This window comes from Macaca mulatta, chromosome 10 (assembly GCF_049350105.2).
Source record: "Macaca mulatta isolate MMU2019108-1 chromosome 10, T2T-MMU8v2.0, whole genome shotgun sequence".
Taxonomy (NCBI): domain Eukaryota; kingdom Metazoa; phylum Chordata; class Mammalia; order Primates; family Cercopithecidae; genus Macaca; species Macaca mulatta.
Window position 1 is genome coordinate 30824244 of NC_133415.1, and position 22595 is coordinate 30846838.

Here is a 22595-nt window from a genome sequence, read left to right on the forward strand (position 1 = left end):
ACCGTAAAAGTGAAAACAACAGACACTGGTGACTATCAGATGAAAAAGGATGAAGGCATGAGGTATGTGCTGAAGATCTACCTGGTGGGTCCACCCACTGCCTGCATGATAAGGTTGCTTGGACCCCAAGTCTCAGTGTCATGCAATATACCAAAGGCAGTAACTAATCTGCATTTGTACCCTTTAGTCTATAATAAACATAGAAATTATGTTAAAAAATACAAACTTAGAAGCTAAAAGCATGAATGAAAAACACAAACTTATAATTATCCAAACAATCTTTTATTGGCATAAACTAAGAAAGTGGACAGAATGAGGAAACCAAATATTCAACCCCAATTTACATATAGTGAACACGTTTTTCAAAAGAACACCAAAAAGATGCAATCGGAAAAAAAGAGCCTGTTCAATAGATGATTTTGAGCAAACTGCATATTCACATACAAAACACTGAAATAGGACCCTTATGTCACGCAACACAAAAATCAATGCAAAATACATTAAAAACCTAAAACTCAATTCTGAAACCACAAAACTCCTACAAGAAAACATAGGGTGTGCATTATTTTAGAAAAGAAATCTATACATGTAGGCTGCTAAAGGTATTTTAAAAACATTAAAACAAAGGAAACACTCCAAGAAAACACCCATAGACAAGGTAATGGCTTGGCATTTTCACTGAAAAGCTGGGGACCCGGTTCCACAGAACAGTGGAACACATTAGAAGACCCAGATATAAACCTGCACACCTGAAACCATTGATATTTGATAAAAAAAAATCAACAAAAATAAGCAATGGAGAAAGGACTCCCAATCAGCAAGTGGTGCTGAGATAAGTGGCCTAGCTAGATGTAGAAGAAATAACACTGGGCCCCTATGTCTCACCATGTACAGAAAGCAACTCAAAATGAATCAAAGAATGAAATGTGAAACGCTGGGCTGGACACAGTGGCTCATTCCTGGAATCCAAGCACTCTGGGAGGTCGAAGCAGGCGGATGACTTGAGGTCCTGGAGTTTGAGACCACCCTGGCCGACATGGTGAAGCCGATGTCTAAGAAAAAACCAAAAGTTAGCTGGGCGTGGTGGCACGTGCCTGTACTCCCAGCTACTCAGGAGAATGAGGCAGAAGAATCACTTGAACCCAGAAGCTGGAAGGTGCAGTGAGCCGAGATCACTCCACTGCATTCCAGCCTGTATGAGAGAGTGAGACTTGGTCTGTAAATAAATACGTAAATACATAAAAATCCAATACCTGAAACTATAAAAAAAAATCCTGCATGAGAATCTAGCAAATACTCTTCTTGACAGAGGCTTTGATAAAGCATTTATATGTCAAGTCCCCAAAAGCAACGGCAACAAAAACAATTACTGGTAAGCGGGACCTAAAACACAAGAGAGCTGCTGCACAGAACAAGAAACAACCACAGAGTCAGCACACAGCCTATAGAATGAGGGAAAACATTCCACAACTACACATCTGAAAAACATCTAATATCTACAATTTACCGTAAAGATCTTAAACAAATAAAATCAGAAAGAAAAAAAAAAACTTATAAAAGGGCAACGAACATGAACACTTAAAAGGAGGTGTACCAGTAACTAACGAGCATGAAAACATGTTCGATCTCACTGATCATCAGAGAAATGCAAATCAGAAACATAATTGAGATACCGTCTCACACTGGTCAGAATGGCAATTATGACACACAGTCCACAACAACAGAGGCCGGTGGGGCAGATGAGCAAAGAAATGCAGGTCCACTGTTGGGGGAAATGCAAACTAGTTCAGATCCCCTGGGGAGCAGTGCGGACATTTCTCAAAGAACCTGAAAGAGAACTACCACCCAACACTGCAACCCCACTCCTAAGGATCTATAAAGAGGAAAATCCTTCCATCCAAAACTCACATGCACTCCTATGTTCATGGCAGTACTACTCACAATGGTAAAGACATGAATCAGCCTTGGTGCCCATCAGTAGTAGATCAGAGAAAGGAAATGTGGTACATACACACCACGGAACACTACACAGTCATAAAAAACAAACACATGCCCGTACCAGAAACCTGGACAGAGCCATAGGCCATAATGAACAAAAGGCAAGAACAGAAAACCACAATTTTCAAAACAGCTACAAAGGTCGGTTGTGAATATTCTCTCCACAGAGAAATCATAAGTCTGGAGCTCACAGAGGTGCCAGACACTGCAACTTCATTATGATGCTACCTTTACACAGAACAAATTGTCCCTTGCACCCGCTGGTTATACACACGTACTCTATGGCAATGAAACTGCCGTCCCATTTTGGTAACATTCATTCTCACTGGAATGAGATGATATCTGAGTGTGGTTTTGATTGACTTCTCATGAGGATTAGTAATCTTGATTCAGAATCTTTTACCTGTGCATCCTTCTCAGGTCTTCAGGTTCTTTGGCCAGTCTTACACATTAAATTGAAACAAGTTCATGATAACTTGGCAAACATCTCTAACCACAGCAAAATGTAAATCAAAACCACACTTAGATATTGGTAACAGGTACAGAGTGACACGGAGACACAATGAATCTGTTCTGGTATTCTATTGCACAGCAGGGTGACTAGGTGACTAGAGTCAACAGAATCTAGAAAATTTTTTCAAAATCAGCTGGAAAATACGGTTCTGAATATTCTCTCCACAGAGAAATAATAATGATGGAAGGTCATACAGATGCCAGATATGATGATTTGATCATGATACTACATATACATATGTCAAAATGTCCCTTGCACCCTTGGGTTGTGTGTGTGTGGGTGAATGTATATACCCACACACACACACACACACACTCTATAGAAACAAAACTGCTATCAAATGTTGCTAGTATTCATTCTAACTGGAGTGAGATGAAATCTGAGTGTGATTTTCACTTACACTTTTGTGGGCATCAGCGATGGTGAGAATCTTCTCTTTGACCTGTGCATCAACCTCATGTCTTCAGGTCCTCTGCCCAGTCCTACACAACAAATTAAAAACAAATTCACAATAACATAGCAAGTACCACTTATCATACACACACAAAAATAAAAAACACACTCAAGATTCCATCTCACTCTACATGCAACAGATGCTACAAGAAAAAAGTTGAAACATATGAAAACACAATCCAATCAAAGTGTGGATTTCCGGAGGAGGCACTTGTCTCCACATCTGGTGGGAAATGGTAAACTAGCATGCACACTAAAGAAACCACTTGGATGTTCCTTGAAATCCTAAAACTACAACTACCATTTTCTCCAGCAGTTCTATTCCTAGGTATATACACAGAGGACATGATCAGGACATGGAAGAGATTATCTGTCATCCCAGGTGGCATTCAGCCCTATGCTCAAAAGCCAAGAAAAGAAATCAGCCGACCTGTCCATCCACAGATGAAAGAATGAAGAATCTCTGGTACACAGACAGGATGGAATACTTTTATGCCATCAAAATTCATGGAATCCTATCATTTCCAGCAACATGGCTGCACCTGCAGATATTATGTTCAATCAAATCAGAAAGGCAGACAAAGACCAAGGCTGCATGTTCTCACTCATGTGGGAGCTGAAAACTTTAACTCACTGAAGGTGAAAATACAGTAGTGGTCACCACAGACTAGGTGGAGGAGAGGACATCAAGGATTGGCAATAGGTACACAGAGAGTTACAGGAGAGGAATACATTCTGGTATTCCACTCCAAAGCAGGGCGATGATACTTAACAATATGGTTATGCTATTTTCAAAATAGCTACCAAAGAGGATACTGAATGTTCACACATCGAAGATATCAAACTTACACGTGGTCACAAGCATGGGAAACTCCCTGATTTTATCCATACTCAAGGTATACAAACAAGTATCACAATGTCCCAATGCACCCCTAATTCTGGACATGAAGTATAAAACAAACGTTTCATGAAATGTTAACAATACACGGCTAAATGTTCACATGGAACCACTGAAGACCCAAGGAACCTGAATATGCAAAGCAATTCTAGGGAATACAAACTCAATTGGAGGCCACACACTCCCCAATTTCAAATTACATGTAACACCTCCACTCATCCAAAGACTACAGTAGTGGCATAAAAATGAATCCATCAACCTAGGGACATAAGAGAATCTAAACACACACCTGTATGCAGTCAACACATTATTTTTCAAAGAATGCCTAGAAGATGCAATGAGGCCAGGTGCTGTGGCTCACACCTGTACTTCCAGCAGTTTCAGAGACCGAGTTGGGCGGATCTCTTGAGGTCAGGAGTTTCAGACCAGCTTGGCCAAAATGGTGAAATCCTATCTCTAGTAAAAATATGAAAGATATTAGTCAGGTGTGCTGGTGCACAGCAGCAATCCCAGCCACTTGGGAAGATAAGGCAGGAGAATCACTCGAAGCAAGGAGGCGGAGGTTGCAGAGAGCTGAGAACTCGCCACTGCACTCCAGTCTGGGTGAGAGCATGAGTGGGACTGTGTCTGCAAGGGGAAAAAGGATGAGATGAGGAGTCAGCAGTCTGTTCAATTGAGCAGTCTGAAATGACTGGATAGCCACATACAAAAGAATGAAATAAGACATTCACGTTACACAATACACAAACATAAACTCAAAATATATTAAACCCTAAACACAAGACCTAAAAGCATAAAACTGCTACAGGAAAACACAGAGTGAGCTTAAGTTGAGGAAAACCTGAATCTAAGCTCACAGGATATAAAAGCAAACAACAGACAAAAGAGAAAAACAGAAAAAAAAAACACTTCCAACAACAGAAGTCAAAAACTCTAGTTTTTGTTATTGACTTTACCTTACAAAAACAATCACTGCTAGTCAGGCACGGTGGCTCACACCTGTAAACCCAGGACTTTGGGAGGCCGAGGTGGGTGGATCACCTGAGGTCAGGAGTTCGAGACCAGCCTGGCCAACATGCTGAAATCCCTTATCTACATACAAAAATTAGGTGGGCGTGGTGACAGTTGTCTGTAATCCCAGCTACTCAGGAGGCTGAGGCAGGAGAATCACTTGAACCCAGGAGGCAGAGGTTGCAGTGAGCCAAGATTGCACCACTGCACTCCAGTCTGGGCAACAAAGTGAGAGACTGTCTCAAAAAAAAAAAAAAAAAAAGACGTTCAAGTGATCAACCAACATGAAAAAATGCACAACCTCACTGCAATGCAGCTCCCAAACACAATGAGACATCATCTCACATTGCTCACAATGGGTAATTTTCCAAAGTCAAAACAACATGCTGGCGAGGCAGCAAAGGAAAGGGAACGCTGCTACACTCTTGGTCAATGTGAAAACTAGTTCACATTGTGGAAACCAGTTTAGAGATTCTCAAAAAACTTAAAACAGAACTACCATCAGACCCAGCAATCCATGACACTTGGTATCTACCTAAAAGACAATAAATACTTCTATCAAACAGACACATGCTCTCCCGCATTCATGGCCATACCGTTCACAAGAACAAAGATGTGGAAGCATCCTAGGTGACCAGCAACAGTGGATTTGAGGTTTTTTTGTTTTTTTTTTTTTATGTGGTGCATACACATCACAAAATACTACACAGCCATAAGAAGAACACACAATCATGTCCTAAGAAGCATGGATAGACCTGGGGCTTATTATGTTTAGCAAACCAAGGCAAGAACAGCAATCCAAATACTCAAAAAAAAGAAAAAAGAAAGAAACAAACAAACAAAAAGTCTAGAACTTGAGTGATGAACGTCAACTTACAGAACAAAACCAAAGCCAAATTTTTGAAGACAGGAAATAGTGTGATACTATCTTTTGTGGGAACTCTTGACTTCCCCCAAAATTAGAGAACTGGGGAGAAAGAAGCCTCAGCTCAGAATCTGTGACTGGGTTGGAAGTGGAAGCTGGAAATGTGCTCAAGGTCAAACTTTCCTCCTCCCTTCAAAGGAGCCTGGAGTTTTACCAGTGAGCCCAGAGTGAATATTCACCCCGCCATCCACCCTGGGAGATCCCTTTAAACCAGGAACGCACAGTGAGGACAGAAACATGAATGTGCACTAACAAGTCCTGAAAGCTCAGAGGGTGATTCTCGATTTCCCCTTGGCACACAGCAGAAGAACTTTGTCTCTAGGTTCCAGGAAATGCCTGTGAGAGAGCTGTGTCCCCCAGATTCCCTTCATCACAGATGACACCCAGTGCTTAAGCCTACACCCCTTGTGCACAATCCCTAGGAGTGCTGACTAATCCAAACCAAAGGCTCTGATGTTCCACAGGCAGAAAAGAGCAGGTGGACTGCAAAGAGAATCTCTCATGAACGCAGCACCCTCATAGCCCATACAGACAGTTCTTACCATGATGCCAAGAAACTGAAAACAACAAGCCAGACTTCACACATATTTCCATTTTCCTTCTGATTTCATACCCCCTCCTTCAGCCCCTCCTCACAAGCAGCAGGGATAACCTGGAGGCTCCTGGGAATCTTTTCCCATTGGTTTTTCCTGGCATGTAGTTCCCTACCTGGATGAGTCTCCTCGTCACTTATACTCTCCAGCGTCAAGTCTTTAGAAACAAAACCAGCAGGATAAGTTATCAGAGTGACTCACCCACTCCTCCTACTTTAGCTGAAGCTGAATGATGGGTTAGTCTCCCAACCCACGCTGCTTCATACATGATCCCCACATCTTTCTTCTGGGTTGATAAACCTTCCTACAGCTTCTTGGGCCAGAGTTCTATACTGGCAAAATCACTTTCACGAGAACCCCAAGCCTCTTTCCCAGCACGAAGCCAGAATCAGGTTTCTATACAATGAACCTAGCAAGTTTTCTCCTCGGGAAATGAGTTATTTCATGGTACATACCGTTTTCTTTCCAAGCTCTTATCTGCAATTATATAAAAGAAAACATGAGAATCAGATTCTGCTGTGCACTTCACACAGATCTGTTATTCTCTGGACCATGATAAAAAACCAGAAGGCAGGCCGGGCGCGGTGGCTCAAGCCTGTAATCCCAGCACTTTGGGAGGCCGAGACGGGCAGATCACGAGGTCAGGAGATCGAGACCATCCTGGCTAACACAGTGAAACCCCGTTTCTACTAAAAATACAAAAACTTAGCCGGGCGAGGTGGCAGGCGCCTGTAGTCCCAGCTACTCAGGAGGCTGAGGCAGGAGAATGGCGTAAACCCGGGAGGCGGAGCTTGCAGTGAGCTGAGATCCGGCCACTGCACTCCAGCCTGGACGACAGAGCGAGACTCCGTCTCAAAAAAAAAAAAAACCAGAAGGCAGTAGAGTGATTGAGCCATAGGTCAAAATCCCCAAAGACTAGCACAGAGGATAGCTATAGAAAAACAAGACCTCTATTCACAGAATTAACCTTTAAATTTAATTTTATATGCAAACACACAATGCTTAATCCAAGGAGGAAAACTGGTATTGTGGAAAATGCCTCAGTATTCCAGTTGATAATGGATGCTGTCATTTAGAAGCAGCATAGTGTACCACGTATCAGTTGGAAAGACACTCCTACTGAATTCCAGCCCCACAAAGACAATAGTGTACAGTGTACATAATGTGCATTGCCAGGTTTTCAAATCAAAATTAATTGAGAAGAATCAGGAAAGGAAGATTGCTGTGGAAGACAAAAAAAGTGGGTCTTACCTTGACATCACCATCATCATCATCATCATCACCAACTTCATTATCATCTTCATCTTTGCATTGTGGTGAACATCTTAAAAACAGGCCATCGTCAGGACGAGCTGGAAGGACACAGAGAAAAGATCAGTGCACCGGTGGTTGGTGACTGTGAGTCACTCAGGGAGCTTTGCTGGATGTGGTGTATGGAGGTGGTTGATTAACAAGCATGGACTGAGTTAAGGCTGGGCTATTCCACTGAGGGGAAGAGGGATGGCAGAGTAGGGGAGCAGGAAAGACATGAGACATGGAGGTCTTGGCCTTGTAGTAGAGGCATCAGGCAGCAACACAAAACAGTCAACCCAAAATGGAAATAAATGCACACTGAGGGTCAATGAAAGAGTGCCTTCCTCGCTCTCAAATGTTTTGAAAGTCTACAAAACAAACAGCATTTTCTTAACGTCTTCAAGACCATGTCAGTATACTAGGATCTAATTATGCTGGTGCCACATTTAACATCTGTTTTAAAGGATTTATTACTTGATTAAAAGCCTATTTTATTGGTGAAATGGACTCAATTTTACCCAAATTACTCTACTCTATTAATCACAAATTCTTTTTCATAGAGATCATTTAAAAATTCAATATTAAAATGCTATATTTAAAAATAGTGATGATTTCCCATTTGTAAGTCATCTTCTGAAATGACTTCTACACAGCCTTTTGGGGCCCTGTGATCAGGGGCTTCAGCAGCTCCTGTGTGACTCTCCCTGGGGAGAGTCACAGACTCCTAGGCTCAAGCAATTCTCCCTCCTCAGTCTCCCTAGCAGCTGGGACTGTAAGTGCATACCACCATGCTAATTAAAAGAAAAAAAGAATTCAGAGACATGCGGTCTCGCTATGTTGCCCAGGCTAGTCTCACACTCCTGACCTCAAGCTCTTCCCACCTTAGCCTCTCAGAGTGCTAGGATGTGAGCCACCATCCCCGGCCCCAGTAAACAAATACTGATACATTATTACTAACTAAGGTTCATCTTGATTCAGATTTCTTTACTATTTCCCATAATGTCCTTTTCCTGTCCCAAGATCTCATCCAGGAGACCATACTATGTTTAGTTCTTAAGTCTCCTCAGGATTGCTGGAGTGCAGTGACTTCATCTCGGCTCACTACAACCTCTGACCATCGAGTTCAAGCTATTCTCCTGCCTCAGCCTCCTCAGTTGCTGGGATTACAGGCACCTGCAACCATGCCCAGTTAATTTTTTTTTTTTTTTTTGAGAGGGAGTCTCCTTCTGCCCCCAAGGCTAGAGTGCAGTGGGACAATTTTGGCTCACTGCAACCTCTGCCTCCTGGGTTCAAACGATTCTCCTGCCTCAGCCTCCCTAGTAGCTGGGATTACAGGTGTGTACTGCCACTCACTGTCTTTTTTTTTTTGGAGAGTTTGAGATGGGGTTTCACCACATTGGCCAGGCTGGTCTAGAACTCCTGGCCTCAGGTCATCCTCTCACCTCAGCCTCCCAAAGTGCTGGGATTACAGGTGTCAGCCACTGTGCCCGGGCTATTCTGCACTTCACTTGCAAAATATTTTTTCCTTTACAATAAATTGCTCTATGCTGCATCACCTTTGCTGTGTGATTCTTATTTAAACTCTTTATTTTAATTATTTATTCTTTTTGAAACAGGGTCTCACTATGTTGCCCAGGCTGGTCTCAAACCTTTGAGCTCAAGCAATCTGCCCACTGTGGCCTCCCAAAGTGCTGGGATGACAGGCATTAGTCACCACACCCAGCCTAAATTCTTTGAAACTGACAACTGCAGCCCCAAAACAGCTGTCAATCATTGTACCACTACTATCCAGCCTGGTCGACAGTGTAAGGCCTCATCTCACAAAAGGAAAAAGATATATTCAAAATAAATAAATAAATAAATTTTTTTTTTTTTCTTAAAAACAGGGTATCCCAGTCATGCACGGTAGCTCACACCTGTAATCCTTGCACTTTGGGAGGCCGAGGAAGGTGAGTCATCTGAGGTCAGGAATTCAAGACCAACCAGGCCTACATTGTGAAACCCCGTCTGTACTAAAACAAAACCCACAAAAATTAGCTGGACACGGTGGAAGGTGCCTGTAATCCCTGCTACTTGGGAGGCTGAGGCAGGAGAATCACTTGAACTTGGGAGGCGGAGGTTGCAGTGAGCCCAAGAGTGCAGCAGTGCCCTCCAGTCTGGGCTCCTACAGAGTGAGACTCCAGCTCAAAAACAAATTCAAACAAAAAAGACAGGGTCTCCCTCTGTTGCCCAGACCAGAGTGCAGTGACACGATCACAGCTCACTGCACCCTTGACCTCCCACGCTCAACTGATTCTCCTGCCTCAGTAGTTGGGACTACCGGCACACATCACCATGCATAGCGAACTTTTTAATTTTTTGTGCTGATGGTCTCGCTATGTTGCCCAGGCTGGTCTTGAACTCTTGGCCTGAAGTGATCCTCCTACCAAGTCCACCTTACAAAGAGCTGGAATCGCTTTGTAAGGTGAGCCACCGCACCCGTCCCCCCGAAGCTGCCTATTCCTTGAGCACGATGTATATCAAGGGGAGCTAGAGTGAGAGCAGCGCCGTGGGGAAGGGACAGGACTGCCACCCTGAGCTATGTGACGTTAGGCCAGACCCCTCTTCTCCAAGCGAGATCAACCACATGAGTGATCTTGGGAGCCCGCGCCCGCTCAGACAGCCTGGATTTTAGCTTCGTAGGTGGATGGGAACGTGTGAAGGTTTAGAGATGCTGGGAGAACCTTTTTCCTGGGAGAGCTTTCCAAGTAGGGAACAAACAGAGCCACCCTGGGCCCCGCTGAGGGAGGATCCTACCAGAAGTCGTCACCACTGTGTCGCTCCACGCCGGTGGTGATGTTGATGTCATCAATGCAGGTAGTTGGTGTCGTGTACAGAAGCACAGACCACTGCAGTCCTGCATAGTTGAAGAAGTCAAAGTCTGTGTTCTGGACAAAGTAACCCTTGGGATACCTAGGGCGGGAGGACTGTGGTTCGCTGGGCCCTTGCCATGGGTCTTTTGCCCTCAGCTCACTTGCCTCCCCAGATCAGGGCCTCCTCTCTGAGAAGGCCACCCTGTCCCTGGCAGGAAGACCACAGGGTGGGGCAGGAAGGTGGGTACGTGCAGTGGAGGCAGGATGGTACCCACTTGGACGTGTCGGTCACGTACGGATGGTCCCTGATGGCAGGGTGGGGGGGGTGAGCGTGCTGTTGATGGCGACAGTGACGCAGAGGCGGGAGGGCAGGGGCCCAACCAGGAATAGACTGTTGATGTCAGCCTCGAAGGGGAGGTAGCCCCTTTCATGCTCTAGCTTGTGGACACCATTCACCCACTGCAGACATAGGAGACATGAGGAGGCGGTGGCAGGTCGGGGCATGAGGAGGGGTTTTGCTATCGGGCATGCCCTCACATAACCCGCAGCATGGGGCTCAGGGGCCTGCCAGCCAGACGGGAAGAACGACATCCCAGTGGGGTAGATCAGGCCACCTATTCCCCTGCAAAGTGCACAGCACCCAGGGCAGGGTAAGGCCCCCCACCGTCCCAACCCAGGAGACAGGCTGTGGGTGGAATCTGAGGGTCCCGTGCTGTTCAGCAGCTGTGCCCACTCACCTGCCCTGCCTGCTCCTGGCCACACTGACCACAATGGCATAGAAGTGGGCACTGCCAATCCTCAGCACCACTCTTGTGTGCAGGTCCTGGATCCATCGCTTCAGCAGGGTGACCTCCCGTTCATACCACACCCAGCTGACAAAATGCCCTGGCTGATGTCATTGAAAATGCAGAGAACCAGTATGTCCAAGGTGGGGCCCGACTGCGAAGAGAAGGGCCGGGCTCAGCTCCTAGGCCCCCAAAGGGATCCGGGACCAGTGTGCTGCACAGCTGTGCCCCCAGGCCTAGCACAAGCCCTGACACATGGCGGGGACTCCTAGTGGAAAAGACAGATAACTTGCTGATGACAGGTCAACTGCCAGGGCAGTTTGTGCACCTGGGCCACTGGGGTCAGGAGTTCGAGACCAGCCTGGCCAATATGGTGAAACCCCATCTCTTCTAAAAATACAAAAATTAGCTGGGGGTGGTGGCGGCGCCTGTAGTCCCAGCTACTCAGGAGGCTGAGGCAGGAGAATCGCTTGAACCCAGAAGGCGGAGGCTGCAGTGAGCCAAGATCATGCCATTGCACTCCAGCCTGGGTGACACAGTGAGACTCTGTCTCAAAAAAAAAAGAAAAAGAAAAAGAGGATGTAGACTAGGCAAACGCGGCCCAGACCTCACCGGATCCCTCTTCTTTGCTGACCACATCCAAGTCAAGAGGGCAACAGGAGCGGCGTCTTTGGCCTGATGTCACAGTCTGTCCTCTATCTGAACCCTGAAAACCCAAGGTACCTTCCCCCCTCGGCAGAGCCGATATCAGAATGTCTAAACTGTTCCCTCCTCGTGATCCCTGGGCCCAGCTCTGTGCCGGGCCTGCCCCTTAGGCCTGACGAGTGTCTGGTGGCTCATGCCTATAATCAGTGCTTTGGGAAGTCAACGTGGGAGGATGGCTTGAGGCCAGTAATTCGAGATCAGCCTGGATAACGTACTGAGACCCTGTATCTTAAAAAATAAAACAAAACCAAAAAGCCAAAAAGTTGGTTTTTGTATTCAGACGCAGTGTCAGTCTGTCGCACAGGCTAGAGTGCAGTGGCTTGATCTCGGCTCACTGCAACCTCCGACTCCCTGGTTCAAGCAATTCTCCTGCCTCTGCCTCCCAAGTAGCTGGGATTACCGATGCTCATCACCGCGCCCGGCTAACTTTGTATTTTTAGTAGAGACGGGATTTCACCACGTTGGCCAGGCTGGTCTTGAACTCCTGGCCTCAGGTGATCCGCCCGCCTCGGCCTCCCAAGGTGCTGGGATTACAGGCATGAGCCACCAAGCCCCACCAAGTTTCTTTTGTTTTTTTTTTTGTTCGTTTGTTCGTTTTTAATTAGGCATGGCGGTCCCAGCTAACTTGCAAGGCTGGGGCGGGAGAATCGCTTGACCTCAGAAGTTAGGATTGCGCCACTCTGCTCCAACCTGGGCGGCAGGACCAAACCCAGCCTCAAAAACATTTCAAAAAGTAAAAATAAATATTAGGACACTGCCCGGGCTCAGCCTTCGCCTCCGACGCGGCTGGACAGGAGCGCTTCCTCCTCCTTCCGCCTCCTCCGCCCTGGCCCTACTGTGTCTCCCTACTCCCCCAGGTTCCCCCGTCCTCCGACCCCGCGCCCCCAAGCCCGTTGACCTTTAACCTCCTCCGGGACCCCAGCTCCACGGCAATCAGGTGAAGGAGGGTGCAGGGCGCCGGGGCTTACGCCATTCCCAACTCCGGGCTTCCCGGCGCCTCTTGCAACGGTCGCGGGTACCTCTGCTACTGGAAGCCCCGGAGTGGATTGTGGGAGAAGTCGGCTTGGAAGCTTCAGAGGCCCTGGAGCTCCTTGGTCTCCCGCGACGGGCTCTCCCTGGTGTACAGCATCCCGCCCAGCAGCGCCTGCGCGCAGCCACACAACAGCTGCCCCAGAGCCGCCCAGCACACCGCCACCAGCCATGTCATACTTCCCGCTCCCTGTCTTGTCAGCCAGTCTGAGGGGAGGAGAGCGGCGCCGGGGAAGCCCTGCGGGCCTGTCGCATGAAGCGCCTGCCCCGTGACGCGCGTGAGGCCGTCGGCGCCATGTTTGTTGAGGGCGAGTGCCAGGCCTGGAGGGGCGGAGCTGTGCCAGAGGCTGCGCAGTAGGAACTGTGGCTGGAAACCGGGGCTAGGCCTTTGGGGAAGCGGGACCCCCACCCTCAGCTCCAGCCGAGAAGGGCATCGTCTGCTGCCATCCCAGCAGAGGCTGGACGATCCAGGGCCACAGGCCAGGGCAGAACCCCCGAGATTGGTGTTATTCCCGTTTCTTCAAGGGGCACCTCCACTTGCTTTCCCCAGCAGGAATTGGAGCAGGCCTCAGGAGAGCCTCTTCCATGACTGCTGGATGCAGCCTCTTGCAGGGATGCACGTCCTTGGGAGGCGGCTGTAGCCTTGACACTGGACGTCTGGGACCCTGACCCTAACCAAGGGGACAGAAGCTCCTTCTTGGCTTTGAAGATACAGGGAGAGAGGCCAAGTGCAGTGGGTCACGCCTGTAATCTCAGCACTTTGGGACAGCTGAGGTGGGCGGATCACTTGAGGCCAGGAGTTTGAGACCAGACTGGCCAACACGGCGAAACCCCATCTCTACTGAAAATACTAAAAAAAAGAAAAGAAAAGAAAAGAAAAAGGAGCCAGGCATGATAGCAGGCGCCTGTAATACCAGCTACTCAGGAGACTGAGGCTGAAGAATCACTTGAACCCAGGAGGCGAAGGTTGCAGTGAGCTGAGGTCACACCACTGCAGTCCAACCTGGGTGACAGAGCAAGAATCTATCTCAAAAAAAAAAAAAAAAAAAAAAGGCCGGGCGCGGTGGCTCAAGCCTGTAATCCCAGCACTTTGGGAGGCCGAGACGGGCGGATCACGAGGTCAGGAGATCGAGACCATCCTGGCTAACACAATGAAACCCCATCTCTACTAAAAATACAAAAAAATTAGCCGGGCGAGGTGGCAGGCGCCTGTAGTCCCAGCTACTCGGGAGGCTGAGGCAGGAGAATGGCGTAAACCCGGGAGGCGGAGCTTGCAGTGAGCCAAGATAGCGCCACTGCACTCCAGCCTGGGCGACAGAGCGAGACTCCGTCTCAAAAAAAAAAAAAAAAAATGCAGGGAGAGGGTGCCCTGCAGGACCCCACTTTACTCCAGTAGGGAAGGCACCGTGTGGAAGGGTAGAGGAAGAGATCTGGAGACAGTAAAAAAGACATAGGTTTATTAAGGGGACTTTCACACAGGTGCAGTGGCTGTGGCTGGACATGAGAACCACTACATTTGTAAAACGCATGCAGCTTCCATAACATTTTCACCTAGCATCCTCGACCTGTTACTGGTGGAAGGTATCCGAGTTCCCGGTGGTGAATCCATACACAACTGAAACAACCTCAATTCTTGCCTCCTCAGAAGAAAGAATTTGACTGAAGGTCATAAGGTAGAAACCAGATAGAGGCAAGTTGCAGAGCAGGAGTAAAATTTTACTAAAAAGCAGGCCAGGAACAGGCATGGTGGCTCATGCCTGTAATCCCAGTACTTTGGGAGGCTGAGTGTTAAGTTTCTGCCTGTGAGTGTGATTCCCTCCAGGCCCCTCGGGAAGAAATTTGAAACAAAGAACACCAGTGAGAGTTCAGTCCTGGGTTCACCCTTATCTGAGGTCGAAGGGAAAGCTGTCACCATTTTTCTTCCGGTGGAGATCTTCGCTTCCGAAAACAACTTAGGGACATTTGTCAAAATGTTATCTTTACTTTCTATAAGGGATCAAATATCTTTTTTTTTTAATTTTTTTTTTTTTTTTTTTTTTTTTTTTTTTAAGACGGAGTCTCGCTCTGTCACCCAGGCTGGAGTGCAGTGGCCGGATCTCAGCTCACTGCAAGCTCCGCCTCCCGGGTTCACGCCATTCTCCTGCCTCAGCCTCCCGAGTAGCTGGGACTACAGGCGCCTGCCACCTCGCCCGGCTAAGTTTTTGTATTTTTAGTAGAGACGGGGTTTCCCTGTGTTACCCAGGATGGTCTCGATCTCCTGACCTCGTGATCCGCCCGTCTCGGCCTCCCAAAGTGCTGGGATTACAGGCTTGAGCCACCGCGCCCGGCCGGGATCAAATATCTTGTGGCTCTAACCGACTTGGGTGGCTATTGTTCTGAGCTATTATTGCCTTTTTCTTTTTCTTGCCTTTTTCTTTTTCTTTTCTTCTTCTTTTTTTTTTTTTTTTTTTTTTTTTTTTTTTTTTTTTTTTTGAGAGGGAGTCTCGCTCTGTCTCCCAGGCTGGAGAGCAATGGCCCAATCTAAGCCCACTGCACCGTCCACCTCCCGGTTCAAGCAATCCTCCTGCCTCAGCCTCCTCAGTAGCTGGGATAACAGGCATCCGTTATCACATCCAGCTGATTTTTGTATTTTCAGTAGACATGGGGTTTCACCATGTTAGCCAGACTGATCTGGAACTCCTGACCTCAGTTGATCTATCTGTCTTGACCTCCCAAAGTGCTGGGATTACAGGTGTGAGCCAGTGCACCCAGCCAATTACTACCTTCTTCTTATCAACTTGCTAATTTACTTCTCAAGAATAGCCAGGTGCCTGGAGTTTCCCTTGAAGGCTAATGTGGTTCGGGTATATACCCTCCAAATCTCATGATGAGAAATTATTTCCAGCCAGGTGCAGTGGCTCACAGCTGTAATCCCACCACCTCCTCCTCCTCCAATTCCTCCTCCTCCTCCTCCAACTCCTCCTTTTCCTCCAACTCCTCCTCCTCCTCCAACTCCTCTTCCTCCTCCATTTCTTTATCCTCCTCCTCCCCCTCCATCATTTCTTTTTCCTCCTCCCCCTCCTACATTTCTTTTTCCTCCTCCTCCTCAGTTTCTTTTTCCTCCTACTTTTCTTTTTCTTCCTCCATTTCTTTTTCCTTCTTCTCCTCCATTTCTTTTTCCTCCTTCTCCTCCTCACAAGCATGAGCCACTACACAAGGCCTGGCTGTTTCTTTCTTTCTTCTCGTCCTCCATTTCTTTTTCCTCCTCCTCCTTCTCCTCCTCCTCCTCCTCCTCCTCCTCCTCACAGGCACCAGTCACCACGACTGACCTGTCTGTTTCCTTTTCCTCCTTTCTTCCTCCTGCTCCTCCTCTGCCTCCCAAATTGCTGGAATTACAGGCCTGAGCCACCACACCTATTTCTTCTTCTTTTTCTTCCTCTTCCTCCTCCTCCTCCTTCACTTCATTTTATTTTTTTTTTGATGTGGAGTCTCGCTCTGTTGCCCAGGCTGGAGTACAGTGGTGTGATCTCGGCTCACTACAACCTCCACCTCCTGGGTTCAAGCCTCCCAAGTATCTGGGATTACCAGCGTCCACCACCATGCCCATTCAATTTTTGTACTTTTAGTAGAGACAGGGTTTCACCATGTTGGCTATGCTGGTCTCAAACTCCTGACCTCATGATCTGTCCACCTCCGCCTCCCATAGTGCTGGGATTACAGGCATGAGCCACTGCGCCCAGCCCCCTGGTTTTTTACTTTATTTTTTCCTTGAAATGGAGTTTCGAGGCCAGGGGCGGTGGCTCACGCCTGTAATCCCAGCACTTTGGGAGGACGAGGCAGGTGGATCACGAGGTCAGGAGATCGAGACCATCCTGGCTACCACAGTGAAACCCCGTCTCTACTAAAAAATACAAAAAATAAGCCAGGCGTGGTGGCGGGCGCCTGTAATCCCAGCTCCTCGAGAGGCTGAGGCAGGAGAATGGTGTGAACCCAGGAGGCGGAGCTTGCAGTGAGCCGAGATCGCGCCATTGCACTCCAGCCTGGGCGACAGAGCGAGACTCCGTCTCAAAAAAAAAAAAAAGAAATGGACTTTTGCTCTTGTTGCCCAGGCTGGAGTGCAATGGCGTGATCTTCCCTCACTGCAACCTCCACCTCCTGGGTTCAAGCGATTCTCATGACTTAGCCTCCTGAGAAGCTGAGATTACAGGCACTTGCCACCACGCCCAGCTAATTTTTATATTTGTAGTAGAGACAAGGTTTCTCCATGTTGGCCAGGCTGGTCTTGAACTCCTGACTTCAAGTGATCCGCCCTCCTTGGCCTCCCAAAGTGCTGGGATTACAGCTGTCAGCCACTGCGCTGGGCCTACAGCTCATTTCTTACCACAGAAATCTTTGCGCCTCTCCACAAAACTGCCATCAGGGATGTCCCCAGAAACCATTCATCCGAGGTGCCATGCAGAGAAAAGCCGCTTGTTCTCCTTTTCCCTTTACTTCTTCCCTCTTCCCTCTCACCTCATCTTCTTCATTCACTCATCCCTTTTCCATTCTCACTTTTAAGCGTTAACCTTTCAAAAGCCTGTCTTCCCCTATAAGTAATGTATTGTAACTCCTGCCCATCACCATATCCTTCTCCAACCCACCAAACTGCCAAGGATGGTAAGTCCATAAACTAAGAAGAAACGGGAAACATTCATTGCAAACTTGGCAGCCCCTCAGTCACCCAACGTGACAGCACAGATCTTCTGATCTTTCAAGACCCTTTTTTTTTTTTAAGACAGGTGTCACTCTGTCACCCAGGTTCAGGTGCAGTGGTGCAATCACAGCTCACTGCAACCCCCAACTCCTGTGCTCAGGCGATCTGCCTGCCTCAGCCTCTTGGCCAAGCAGCTGGAACTACAGGAACACACCACCACACCCAGCTAATGTGCTTATATTTTGTAGAGAAGGGGTATTGCTCTGCTTAACAGGCTGGTCAATCACCTTGACAGGTGTCAATCACCTTGCCTGGCCGCAATTAATCTTAAATTTTTTGTAGAGATGGGGTCTATGTTGTGCAGACTGGTCTCAAACTCCTGGGCTCAAGAGAGCCTCTGATCTCGGTCTCCCAAAGTGCTAGCATTCCAGGTGTGAGCCACCACACCCAGCACCTACAGCACCCAGGTCTATCAGTGCTGACCTAGAACCTCTCAAGAGTTTCTGAAGAATTCAGAACTGGGGCCAGGCATGGTGGCCCACGCCTGTAATTCCAGCACTTTGGGAGACCAAGGCAGGTGGATCACTTGAAATCAAAAGGTCAAGACCAGCCTGACCAACATGGTGAAACCTCACCTCTACTAAAAAAAAAAAAAAAAAAAAAAAGATTAGGAGAACATGGTGGTGCATACCTGCAATCCAAGTTACTTGGGAGGCCGAGGCAGGAGAATCACTTGAACCGGGAGGCAGAGGTAGCAGAGAGTCAAGATTGTGCCATTGAACTCCAGCCTGGGTGACAAGAATGAACTTCTGACTCAAAGAAAAAAGAAATCAGAGCTGGTTATCTTTTCAAAGAGGATGAGCAAGGGTGCATATCCACGAGCCACTTCCTCCTACTTGACTAGTTTGCAGAAGTGGCATTCTGTAAGCACGATAAATTTAAGGGTGCAAACAGAACAGCGCAGTCCACTGTGGGTGGCTGTTCTTTATGTGTCAATGGGAGTCCCAGGAGCTGTGACAAACAAGTATGAGCTGACTGGGGAGGGAACGAGGGGCTGGATGGGGTTCAGGAATCCACATTAAAAAAAAAAAAAAATGACAAGATAAAGCAACCTATCTTTGCAGAGGAAGACAAAAAACATGAGAGGGATAAAAAAATAAGGAGAGACCAGGCGTGGTGGCTCCCATCTATAATCCCAGGACTTGGGTAGGCCGAAGCAGGCAAATCACTTGAAGTCAGGAGTTAGAAAGACCACTTGGGCAAGGGTGATAGGAGGCTGTCTGGAAACAAGGCCAGCAAGGAGGCCATCTTTGAGGACCAAGCGAGTGGGGCAGAGGCCTGGCTGCTGGCAAGAAGGGAATGTGGATGGGGTAGCAGGAGGTGAGCCTAAAGGTGAAGCAAGGGGAGCACTGCAGTGGGCACAGGGCAGGCCAGGGGAGGCGAGTGACATCTCTGCCCAGAGAGAACACACAATCACAAAGTTCAACACCGCTTACCTGGTGAAACCCTACAATTCTGTCGCTCTGTACTCGCTCTGAATAATGGGCTTGCGATAAGTCTTACACCAGTTCTCAAACTGGGGGCCAGCTGTAGCTGAATCAACCCCAGTTGCCCGTAGTCCTGATACCAAGTGTAGTAGCTGTTCACACAGATCACGTCCACATACGGAGCCCAGGACCAGAGCGGCAAAGCCCGTTCAGCACCCAGAAGACTGCATGACTCAGCACTCACACACTACAGGGGCTCTTCTGGCAGAGAAGGTAAGAAGAGGATGTAATCCCAGTATTCTGGAAGGCTGAGGCAGGAGGGTGACTTCCGGCCAGGAGTTAGAGACCAGCCTGGGCAACAAAGCGAGACCCTAGCTCTACAAAAACTAGTAGTAAGAAAATTAGCATGGCACAGTGGCTCATGCCTGTAATCCCAGTGAAACTAGGCCTCATAATTCCTAAGCCTCATAAAATTTAGAAAGCTTGGCCATCATGAAACTTAAACCCCAGATGGCCACGGATATCCCCCCGATGTTCCCAGAACCCAAACAGAAAGACAATTCCGGGAAATAGCCTCATGGGGTCCCACCCTGATAACCTCATGGGGCCCCACCCTGATAGCCTCATGAGGTCCCACCCTGATAACCTCATGGGGTCCCACCATGACTCAATGTCCCCGATGTTCCCGGAATCAGCAATTCCAGGAAAGAACCTCCTAAGGTCCCGCCCCAACCAATCAGAACAAGATACCTTGCTCAGGCCATAGACAGACCCAATTACCACGCGCCTAAAGCTTTGTTTGAATTTCGCGCCCTAAGCTGTGTTTGAACTTGTTGCCTATATAAACAACCTGTAACAAGCACTCGGGGTCCCAGGGCCAACTTAGAGCTTGGGACCCTAGCGCGCTAGTAATAAATAACTCTCTGCTGTGAATCTCGTGTCGGTGATCCTTCGCGGCGACCCCTGCCCAGGAGGGAATCGACAGTTCGGTTCCAACACCAGCACACTGGGAGGCCAAGGTGTGAGGATCACCTGAGCCCAGGAGTTTGAGACTGGCCTGGTTAACATTGCAAGACCCTATTTCTACAAAACAAAACAAAAGACTAGAATGAGGAGAGCTGCCTCTTGGGGTTAAGAACATGCAAGAGCACCAAGTTAGATCCTGAAATTACCCTGCCCCACAGGCAAAAATCATGGTCACAAAGTGCTCCAAAGGAGGCAGGCCTGTGACTGCACACTGACACTCACGACGTGTGCAGCTGGGAAGGGCTATGGGAGGCAGAGCAGCTGCCAATGCACAGTCCTCGGCCAAAGCACAGGGCCCCCGCCACTGGCACTGACTCCTCTCCGGGCAGCGCTCCCATCACTGGGCTTCCCCTCACCTTGCCCTGGAGAAGGGTTCCCTCCTGAGGGGCCGATGCAGTCATTGTCGCAGAGAATCTTTGTTTTGTTTTAGAGACAGTCTCGCTCTGTTGCCCAGGCTAGAATGGAGTGGCGCAATCTTGGCTCAGTGCAACCTCTGCCTCCCAGGATCAAGCACTATGAGCAATAGTCGGCAGTTCCTCCTCAAATTAAAAATACAACTACTGTGACATCTAGCAATCTCACCACTGGAAAATACAAAGTACATGGATGTATTATGCTCCCTGATTACAAATGACAAAAAGAGCTATAGTGATCCAAACAACATGGTATTGGCATTAACACAAAAATACAGAACAGCAAACCTGTAGGGGACAGCACAGAGAAAAAGGACAAAGACATTCAAAGAACCACTCAACACCTCAGAGACCAGCTTTGTTCCACACCCGCCTTGCTCCCCACATGAACACCTGCTTTCGGGAAGCCAAAGTGGGTCCACAGTAGCCTCCACCTCTGTCCTCACTCCCAGGGCAGACCAAGCAGCAAGAACACGTGACACACAGCCCTGGTGACCCTGTTCCCTCCCTACCCATGCCTATTCTCCCATCAGACCTGGCTTCTTTGAGGGTTGCCCCAGTACTGTCCAGGCCTTACCTGCCTCAGAGCAGATGATCCTCTGCACCTCCCACCCTGAATCACACGGCTACACCCAGCACATGCTACAGAGGCCCAGCGCACTCTGGGTCACATCCAGAAACTCCATAGGGGAGGAGACAAGCTGTTTCCCAGGAAGGGCAGCTCCCCAGGCCTGGTCATTCTCAGACTCCTCCAGTCAAAGGCCCAGCACAGCCAGCTGGGATCGCCATGCTTCACTCTGACCCACACGACTGGCCTTGCCTCCTCTATGGGAAGAGACCCCTCCACACAGCCTCAAACCCAGACATAACAGGACAGGACAGGCTGGGTGCCAGGGAGGCCAGCCAGATCTCCACACAAAGGCTCTGCTCTTAAGCAGGAGGCAGCCTCAGGGGCAAAAGTTTCCTGAAGCAACGCAGGTCAGGCCTCACATACAAGAGCCTCAGAGGCTGCAAAAGCACCAGCTCAGCCAGCCAAGAACCCAGGGCCACACCCTTCTGAAACCCAGACACCAAGTGAGGATCGCTGGGATTCAGCAGAACAGGAGGACGTGACAGCTGGCGGACCAACACTTCCCAACACCCTTCCAGCAAGCAGCTGTGGACCTGCCATAGGAGCGCTGACAGGCAGGATGGTGGTCTGGGAAGGATCCTAGACTAGGTGTCCCATAGGACCAGGTTGTGACAGATCCCACAGACAACGGTCATGCCCCAGCCAAACCCAACCCCAACAGTTCCCCAAAGCCCTCCATGTAAAGAGCCTGTGCACTGCTAAGCAGACACTTCAGGGAACAATCTGATGGCTGTGAAGAAGATGCAGCCTCAACAGGGTTCCACAAGCCTTCTGTAAGCAAAGCCTTCTTTGCTTGGGTGCCTCTTCAAAGCACTAGGGAAGCTCTTAAAAGATACAGGGTCAGGCACAGTAGCTCAGGTCTGTAAACTCAGCATTGTGGGAGGCAGATGCAGGAGTACAGCTTAAGGTTAGGTCTTTAAGAATAGCCTGGGTAGAATAGTGAGACCCCGTCTCTACAAAACACAAAAATTACTATGGCATGATGGTACATGCCCATAGTCCCACCCACTTGGGAGGCTTAGAAGGGAGGATTCCTTGAGCCTGGGAGGTCAAGGTTGCAGTGCCCATTATCACGCCACTGCGCTACAACCTGGGCCACAGCACAAGATCCTATTACAATGAAACAAACAAAAAACCAAAGATGCCTGTCTTCTGCCCCATCAAATAAATCCAAATCTCTGCAGGGTGACACAGGGTATTCACATTTTTAAATATCTCCTCTGCTGAAGTAAATGTATAGCAATAGCTAAAAACCACTGAGTTATGTAAATTCACTTCCTATGACTTATTTGTAGCCCTTTCATATCTAG

The 22595-nt window shown here is 48.3% G+C and overlaps 1 protein-coding gene across 29 annotated transcripts in view; it reads right to left on the reverse strand.

Annotated features, from left to right (window-relative positions):
- Positions 1–22595, reverse strand: part of LOC144331908 (uncharacterized) — a 112146-nt gene that overhangs the window by 8371 nt on the left and 81180 nt on the right. Inside the window, exons 7-15 of one of the 29 annotated variants that reach the window (XR_013399509.1) lie at positions 18420–18516; positions 11275–11476; positions 10482–10637; positions 7644–7744; positions 6848–6869; positions 6508–6549; positions 4153–4319; positions 3396–3507; positions 2913–2994 (exon numbers count right to left, since the gene is read on the reverse strand). Coding sequence is in view for 25 of the 29 variants with exons in the window: in XM_077950593.1 (XP_077806719.1) it covers positions 875–1052; positions 2913–2994; positions 6848–6869; positions 7644–7744; positions 10482–10581; positions 10813–10968 (639 nt within the window). In the remaining 4 variants the exon portion in view is untranslated. Of the gene's footprint in view, positions 1–263; positions 1217–2912; positions 2995–3395; positions 3508–4152; positions 4320–6507; positions 6550–6847; positions 6870–7643; positions 7745–10481; positions 10638–10812; positions 10997–11274; positions 11591–12925; positions 13266–18419; positions 18524–22595 lie in introns of those variants that run through there. The other 28 variants (XR_013399510.1, XM_077950593.1, XM_077950592.1 and 25 more) reach the window with 28 other exon arrangements.